The following is a 9,198-nucleotide window of genomic DNA, read 5'->3' on the forward strand; positions in this document are numbered from 1 at the left end:
TGGGAGCTGGATCCAGGCAAGCCAGGGCACAGGGCCATATCCAGTTCCTGGGCCTGAGGTTCCCCACCCCTGCTATAGGATGTGACCCTGCAGGTGTAAAGGGGGGGAGGTAAGAGCAGAGCAATGATTTCCTCCTTCAGGCGTCACTCAACCTCCTTGCTACTGAAAGCAGATCGTTTGGACCCTTGAAGTCCACATAAGAACTGACCCTGCGGGGACAACAAATCCCAGCATCCCATGCTCCACAGTCCTTCGAGCAGACAAGGACCCGGCCGAGCATTGCATGCTGGGAACTGTAGTCTCTTTCGGGCTTCTGGCTGCTAGGTGGCGCCTTGCGTGCTGGGGGGATCGGTATTCTTGGAGGCGCGAGCCGCGCGTTTCTACGCTCTGTGACGTGCAATCAGACCTCTCCATGATCCCGGCGGAGTTCTCGTGAGATTCCCCACCCCTCTCCCCCGCCGCCTCGCGAGAAGAGCTTGCTTTTCAAACGGACCCATGAGAATGTTGCTTTGGCTCGAACTGGCCAATCGGAGAGCGAAGACGCGGGAAATTTAAATCCCGCCACGGGCGGAGTCAAGGCAAAAGGGGCGGAGGCGGCGGCAACGTGTGCGCTGGGGCTTGGCCTGGTCGAGTCAGAGGCTGCGCCGCAGGGACGAGCAGCGATCGCTGGTGCAGGTGCGCGCGCGGCGGGGGGAAGGTGTCTCGTGCGCTGAATTGGGAGGCAGTGGGGGGGGGGAGGTTAAAAAAAAGGGGGCGCTGAGGGGCTCTAGGGCGTGGGTTGGAGCGGTGGGAGTGGGGGGGGCAGGGCTGTGTGCGCTTGTGAGGGGGAGATTCTGGGGCTGTGTGGGGGGATGGGCTGGAGTTATCGAGGGTGAAATACGTTGGGGGTTTCGTATGGGTTGCACAGATAGTCGGGTGGGGGACCGTTTCCCCCCCCCCCCCTTTGCTCATTGCAGGTTACTAAAGCGATGGGCGATTCCTAGCCCGCCACTCTCCTAAGGAAGGCACTGGCTGGGTTGCTGGCTTATTTTAATTCGCCTAATATATTCTTCAGGGTGCGACTGTGGTTGCTGCTTGGTGTTGGTTTGGGGCTTGGTTTAGCCTGCACACGGAGCTGAGATCTGTGCCCCGTTATAAATGAAGCGGCTGCGCTACGCTTGGGGTGTGTCTGCAAAATGGCTCTCTCCCTTTAAAAGGCCATTGTCAAAGTGAAATCTAGTCAGTTCCGTAAAGGGAATCGAAATTTTAACCCAGGGAGCTGTAGATCCTGTAGCAAATCTCTTCTGTTTTGTTGGGGGGGAAGGGCGGAAGCTTCCTTGTCACTGTGCCTGAATGATCAGTGGTGTTTGCAGAAGTAATTAATGTGATTATACGTTGATAGCTGCAGAAACCCTAAAATGTATAATTTTTATTTGTGGTAAACTTACGTATCACTTGTAACAATAAAAAATGGTTGTCTCATTTGAAATGAGGCAATGCTCCTTGTTTGCACATTATTCCACCTCAGGTCTGGACATCCCTATTTCTAACTCCCATCTTGATTTCAAATGCATATCTTTCTCTAAAATCTAAGTAAGTTAGATTTGAGTTTAATATGTATTTCAGGTCTCTCTCTTCTGTTGATATTGCCTGAGTCTGACTACTATAAAAATGTCTACCAATGAGAATGCTTGTGCAGCAGTTGCTCGTCTGAACAGGTTCAAGAATAAAGGAAAAGACACTACAGTGAGTATCTTTTTTTTTTTTAACTGGAGTCTGTGCTCATCAGTGTTTAAGCATAATTTAGCCCTTTAAAAAAGAAAAGAGTTCCTCATGACGGCATATCTGCCTTTCTCAGGAAATGAGGCGGCGGCGCATTGAAGTCAATGTAGAGTTGAGGAAAGCTAAGAAAGATGATCAGATGCTTAAAAGAAGAAATGTCAGCATTCTCCCAGATGATGCTACTTCACCTCTTCAAGAAAATCGAAACAATCAGGTAACTAAATCTCCCAGCTTCATCAGTGGATGTGTTACAATGGATGTCTGTGGTACCATATAATTGTTACCAATTATAACAGAGTACATAGTGCCAAATCCCTGCTTGCATAGCCTCAGACTGCAGGCTTTGTCTACAGTTGGGACATGGCTTTAAACACTGTCTATGATAATACTAACTGGTTGCAATAAAATGAATTAAAATTCATGTTGTCACACCTAATAACTGTCTTTTCTAGGCTAGACAAAATTATGGCTGATAAGGATTCAGAATCCCATTATAATTGGACAATGCTCCATTTTTAATTTAAGTGCCTTCTTTTAATAGTCTGCCTTGTGGACTGCTGAGAGAGCTTTTGCTTTACTATACAGACACCTTTTTCCCAACATAGTCTTAACAAGTTTCTGTTTCTCATGCAGGCCACTGCACACTGGTCTGTTGAAGAAATTGTCAAAGGAATTAACAGTAACAACTTGGAGCTGCAGTTGCAGGCAACTCAGGCTGCCAGGTAAGAACTTTCGTGATCGGATTTGCTGGGAATTAGCTGATTTCCTCCCCCTCCCCCCCCATCAGAGCACAAGTTTATAGCAAATACTTGTTAAAACCTAGTTCTGTGTATAGAAACCAGCAATATTTTAATCTGCTCTCTGAAGTAAATGTTCTTGGACTTGACTTTAGTCAGCATGGAGACTAGGGCCAAACTGAATTATCACTTAGCATCAGTATACCCTTGAATAATCTAAGGTGTGGCCTGGTGCACACTAATTATGCCACTGATTCTTAGGTGTGACATAGAGGTGCTGCTCTCTGTACATTACAAGATCTCTCTTGAGCAGTTCAGATGCATTTGTATTGTTGCAGCACCATAAAGCATTTCACTTAAGTTACTCAACTGAAAACCTCTTAAGGAAAAATTTCCTTAAGCAATTTTAACTCTTTAAAGCTTCCTAGCTAGCTAATGTTCCAAGTGATCGGTAGCTTATCTGAACTTCTCAGTGCATTGTGCTGCTTCCCCTTTTGAATTTTGTTCTTACTTTAAAAAATAGTTCTCAAGCTTTGCTGGAATCTACCCTAAAGATTTTAGTGGACAAAATATAACTCCCTTATTTTTTTTTCCTTCCTTAGGAAACTCCTGTCCAGAGAGAAGCAACCTCCAATAGATCATATAATCCGGGCTGGCTTGATACCAAAATTTGTTGCCTTTTTGGGTAGAACAGACTGTAGCCCTATTCAATTTGAATCGGCTTGGGCGCTTACCAACATTGCCTCTGGCACATCAGAGCAAACTAAGGCTGTAGTGGATGGTGGGGCTATACCAGCCTTTATATCTCTGTTGGCTTCACCTCACACTCACATCAGTGAACAGGCCGTGTGGGCTTTAGGAAATATCGCAGGTATATCCATGTAGAGCTTGATCATTGTTTTCAGCCCTACTTCCTCAATGCAAGGGGAAGAGAGCCAATTGGGGACAGACTTTCAACTGAGGAGCTGTTGTGTGCAATATGCCTGACTATAATGCAAAGCTTGTAAATTCATACATAGCAAGAGTAAAATAGTGATTCAGATGAACACTGGGACAATTATTTTAGTACTTTAATCACAGAAATTGTTTAAAATTGCTTGGATTAGACAGCGGGTTTCTGGGGTACCTCCCTATTCCTTTTGTGTAATCTCAACCTTAATCGAGGTTGAAGTAACTTCTTTTGAGGCCTAAAATCTAAATCCTTCAACTAGCCAGAGTGGCAGATAGGGCTGTTGGCTCTCTGCCGTATGAGGTTAAAAATTCCAAAGCGCTTCATGACCAGCATAAAACACAATCAAGAATCTTTAACAGTCTTTGTTCATGGATGGTCTATGGTAGCACTTCAACAGCATTAAGTTCACTCTGATTTTCATGCAAAATCATGGTGCCATTTCTAGGATGTTAAACTTAGATTAATCAGCTAATTGAATAGTCAATGCAATTTGCATTGACTATTCAATTAGTTGATAAGAATGCCTCTCACCTTTGAAGTGAACAACTTCCCTGGGGCTGTTGCTACACTTCAAAGGTAAAAGTGCTGTGGGGGATTCCCCAGCTGGCCCTGGGCTGCATATAGCACTTCAGAGTGGCAGCACTGTGTAGAGACAATGTTCTGGCCCTGGGCTCCATGTGGCACTGCTGCTTTGAAGTACCCCTGCTGCCTCTTTCTGATAAGAGGCAGCAAGGGGGGAGGGAAGTGATTAGTCAACTATCTGATAAGCATTTGATTATCGGATAATTGACTAGTTCACATTAGGAATGTTAAATGTCGGTTAATTGAATAGTGGAGTAACCTCCTGAATTCTTATCAGTTGGCCTTGCCCACAGGCACCATAGAAAAGTTAACAGCCAGTGTGTCTCACTCCCAAGGAGCCAGCAGTGAGGGGGGCCAGGCAAGAACTGATCTGTGAGGGGGAGCCAGTTTAAAACCAGCCCCCCCTCATGGACTGGCTGCCTGTCACCCTGTCTTGTTGCTTCTGATAGAGGTAGCAGCGTGGGGTGGCAGCAGCCCTTGTCGGAGTGCAGATGTTCCAACCTGGCACAAGCCTGAGCTGGGCTGTCTGCCAGCCCGGCTCCTAATACACTTTTAATGCAGAGCCACAATGGGTAGGTCCCAGACCCAGTGTGAGACAGGCTACTGGCCAGCCTGCTGAAAAATTTACACTGGGGTGGAATGCATGTAGTCTAACCAATTAACCTATAAGCAGCTAAACTATTACATCCCTAGCTGTTATGTCTGAAAATGTTACTATAAAATTGGTCTAGTGCTACACTGTCATGCTTACTAAATATGATGGAAGGAAGCAGTCTGATAAAATTTCAGTTTAAAAAAAACACAACCATTTCTGCCATACCTTTAATTACTTTGATCAAATTGTGGATTAAAGATTTTAGGTTCTGTACATAGATTGAAGCGACATAAAAGCACTTATATTAAAGATACTGACTAAGGAATTGTAGTAAGTAATTTCAGCTAGAAGCATCTTAAAATTCCCACTTGCATAATTTTCTTACTACCTGTTTAGTCTAGAATTTCCTCCAGAATCAATTACTTTTAAATGGACCCAGCACTGAACCAAGAACAAGTACATGTTGTGGAATGGTGTAAGGTTGGGTTAGGTTTCCATTAGAACTTAAAAAAAGAGTTCTCTTTTTTAGCGGGGGTGGGGGGCTTTTGTTTGGTTGTGGTGTGTGTGTGTGTGGTGTGGTTTTTTGTTGTGATATTTTCACATGCAGCTGAAGTGTAAAAAAAACATCAGGGAAGTCCATGATTTGAGGGAGGGGTGGGGAATAAGTATTCCATGTTGCTTAACACTGATAGCAATTCTCCCTTTTTCTCCACCAATGTCTCTGCTTAAGTATCAGTATTAGCAAGTCACTAAATCATGGAAGAGACCCTGTTTATACACATCCTGCTATTCATTTAGGAGCTTCCTGTTCCTGACATACCTCTTCTGGCTTTCAGGTGATGGTTCAGCCTACAGAGATCTCGTTATTAAGTATGGTGCTATTGACCCACTGTTGGCTCTACTTGCTGTGCCAGATTTATCTTCGCTAGCTGTAAGTTGTGAGTCACAACAGTAGCACCCAATTATGACACATCACTAAACTGAGCAGGTACTAACCACAAATGTGTATTCTTTCAGTCTGGATACTTGCGCAATATTACCTGGACCCTCTCGAACCTCTGTCGCAATAAGAATCCTGCACCACCCATAGACGCCATTGAGCAGATCCTTCCTACCCTACTTCGTCTATTGCACCATAATGACCATGAGGTCTTGGCAGATACCTGCTGGGCAATCTCTTACCTTACAGATGGTTCTAATGATAGAATTGAAGTAGTAGTGAAAACTGGGCTGGTGCCACAGCTTGTGAAACTCCTGGGATGTGGTGAACTGCCAATAATGGTAAGATGGTGATGCATAGATATTTTTGGTGTATATTTATCTTTCTCCTGACTGGCTTATGGAGAAAACAAAATAGCCAGAGCAGTGGCTTTCAGATCATGACTAGTCATTTTATATAGTCTAAAGGAGACCTATAACATACTTTGGGTGGTCAATGAATAGAAAAGCTAACTATTAGATCTCTTTTCCTGAAGACTTCATACAAATGACCTATGCAACTAATAAGCTACTAACATTGCTGAGGAAAGCAGCTGAACAGTGTCTAATGACATCTCTCTGCTCTGGGTTGAATTATGACCTGAAGAGGAGTGCTTGAAAATCTCTCTCTCAAATAAGAGATACTACCTCACCCACATTAGGAATTGGGAGACATGGATAATGACAATCAAATATGTTCAGATTTAATCACTTTTTTCAGTTAACTGGTTTAAATTACCTATGACTTGAGTCTACAGAACAGAGAAGCTTGGCATTCTAGTTACAGATCGCAATGCCAGGCACTGCGATCTGTTAAGAATATGGAATCTTAACTCAGAATCTATGCTCTAACAGTGCTGAACTAGGAGTCCAGATTGAGTCTTTCTCCCACCTCCTAGAACTTTGCTACATGTATTTACTTACTATAGAACAACTTTAATGTCTAGATCACTTCCTGTTTTTTCAAATGAGATGATTATAGCAGTTTACTACAGATGACTAGTTAGTACCTGCAGGGGCTAAAGAGGAAGAGCTTGTGGAGGTGATGGTCTGTTTGTGAGGCATTGTTCTAGTGAAGTGGTTTCCCCAACTTTTTCCAGATGGGGACCCATTTTGACAATTCAGGAAGACTTGGTGACCCAGGGCAATTCAAAAAAATGTGTGAGTGGCTCTTAAGGAGCCACTCTTGGGGAGACACCTGCTGACCTGTATTTGGGTCCCGACCCATAGGTTGGGAAACTAATCTATTGGATTTTAGTAATGTCCTGAACTCATCACTTGGCAATGTCTTTCAGACTCCATCATTAAGAGCTATAGGAAATATTGTCACTGGCACCGATGAACAAACACAGATTGTTATTGAATCAGGAGCACTAGGTGTCTTTCCAAGCCTGCTTTCTCACCACAAGAACAACATCCAAAAGGAAGCAGCATGGACCCTGTCCAACATCACTGCTGGCCGTCGGGACCAGATCCAGCGTGTTGTGGAACATGGGCTTGTTCCGTATCTCATTGGAATTCTGAAAAAGGTAAAAACTAATTTCCCCCACAATGCAATTCTGCAGTCCAGTGCCAAAATTCAGGCCTTTCATAAAGAAGCACGTTCCCCCACAGACTTCAGTGGAAGCTACTTACTGTGTTAAATGTACTTGTTCCAAATATTCTGGTTAAAGTTGTGACTGTCCCTCAGCTGGAGGGTTTAAAATGACAATTCTTCAAAGTTGAAAGGAGCATTTAGTGTGCTTTCTGGATGTTAATCGTCCTAAACAAGCACTTGGATATCTTCAGCATAGAAGATCTCACTGACCTACTAGTGCACTGCTTTCTCATTATTGCTTGTACTGAAATACTTTTGCTTTTACCTTAAAACAGGGGGACTTCAAATCACAGAAAGAAGCTGTATGGGCTGTGACCAACTACACCAGTGGTGGAACAATAGATCAAGTTGTATTCCTTGTTCAGGCTGGTGTTGTAGAACCTTTATTGAACCTCTTGTCAGCCAAGGACAGCAAAACTGTGCTAGTTATTCTGGATGCTATTACTAATATCTTCTTGGTAAGTAGACAAAGGATTGTTCACTGTTCATAGAATTATCTGTAACAATTAAATCTCCAATAGTCAATGACTGAAAGGGAGCCTCCTACCTTCTCTCCATGTTCCATTTAGGTGACCTCAGGTGTTTCCAGGCATTGTTTCTATCCATAGTTTAACCACAGCATTGGCTCTTTCAGTAGCCAAAACTATAGGCTTGCTCCTAACCATTCACTTTAACTGATTCTAAATATGGCATTTATATGCTTCAGGCAGAAACAAACCATCTATCCTTCTTGTAGACTGTCGTGGTAAATATGTAGTGCTGCAGTATGCAAGCTAATCTCGTGAAGGTATGAATCTTACATGGCTGGCTCTTTGCAGGCTGCTGAGAAAATTGATGAAACTGAAAGACTTTGTCTCATGATTGAAGAATGCGGCGGTCTAGACAAAATTGAAGCTCTCCAGTCCCATGAAAATGAACAAGTGTATAAGGCCTCCTCAAACCTGATTGAAAAGTATTTTTCAGCAGAGGTGAGTAACTCAGTCAAAACTCATGTTTTAACCTTATCTCAAAACAACCAAGTGTGTTAAAGCTAGGAATATTAACATCCTCTCATTCCTCTTTAGGAAGAGGAAGACCAAAATGTTTTGCCAGACTCTACTGCTGATAGCTATAACTTCCAGATTCAGGGAAGTACTCCTGACACTTTCAACTTCTAGACTCTTCATGCATTCCAGCCGGCCTCAAAAGTCTCTCTGTACTCAATGGAGAACTACCTTCTATTTGTCTTCTAATCTTTTTTTACTGTTTTTATGTGACTTGTAATCTAGCACTTTGTATAACTGAAGCATACTTGAACAGTTCAAAACAGTGTACATACTGTGTGAATTACTTACTGTAAATCTCTCAATCTTTCTACCTAAGTCTGAAGTATACATGTAAATATTCTTCTATTTTCATACTTTCTTGACTCTTTATTGTGATTTCAGTGCAAGGCTGTACAATGATAAACTTCATGCTGTTTGGGATAAGATGGAGTATTGCAGGTTTTAGTTTCTTGATGTCATATCTATGTACATGTGAAGAATTGGAGGCTTAAGTCATGTAGCCTTCTCAGAGCAGTAGGAGTCACTGCCATGCGCACATGCCCTATTGCAGTGAAGTCATCAACAGACTGAATGGGGTTTTAAAGAGAACTGGTGTTCAAAATTTAATAAAATGGTATCAGAGCACAGTGTCAACTGTCAATGTCTCTTCTTTTTAAGCAAAGTTGTGGCAAAGCAACTGTTTACACTTTTCCTCTTACATTTCTGTTGATCAAGTCCTTGCTGTTAGTGGCTGTGTACAGGAATGTGTTCCCAGTTCATTAGATAAGTGCAAGTCTAAAGTGCAGAAGGTCTGTAGGACTCTTCCTCCCCCCCTCTCCCCCCTTGAAGCCAGGGCACTTGCTTGTCAGGTCTCATACTCTAAATTTTGAATTCTATGGACAGACACCTTAATGTATAACTTAGAAATGTGTCTGTCCATCAGTTATAAGTTAGTTTAGGAGCTAGGGCTG

At 43.1% G+C, this 9,198-nt stretch overlaps 1 protein-coding gene across 1 annotated transcript; it reads left to right on the plus strand.

Annotated features, from left to right (window-relative positions):
* Positions 1-520: 520 nt before the first annotated feature.
* KPNA2 (karyopherin subunit alpha 2) lies at positions 521-8,877 on the plus strand. Its single transcript, XM_006110593.4, has 11 exons — positions 521-675; positions 1,606-1,725; positions 1,838-1,975; positions 2,395-2,483; positions 3,101-3,369; positions 5,464-5,558; positions 5,645-5,908; positions 6,901-7,134; positions 7,478-7,660; positions 8,021-8,170; positions 8,267-8,877. The coding sequence occupies exons 2-11, from the start codon at positions 1,651-1,653 to the stop codon at positions 8,357-8,359; spliced, it is 1,590 nt and encodes a 529-aa protein (XP_006110655.1). The 5' UTR covers positions 521-675; positions 1,606-1,650; the 3' UTR covers positions 8,360-8,877.
* Positions 8,878-9,198: the final 321 nt, after the last annotated feature.

Source organism: Pelodiscus sinensis, chromosome 20 (assembly GCF_052426305.1).
Source record: "Pelodiscus sinensis isolate ZL-2025 chromosome 20, ASM5242630v1, whole genome shotgun sequence".
NCBI classification, from domain to species: Eukaryota; Metazoa; Chordata; order Testudines; family Trionychidae; genus Pelodiscus; species Pelodiscus sinensis.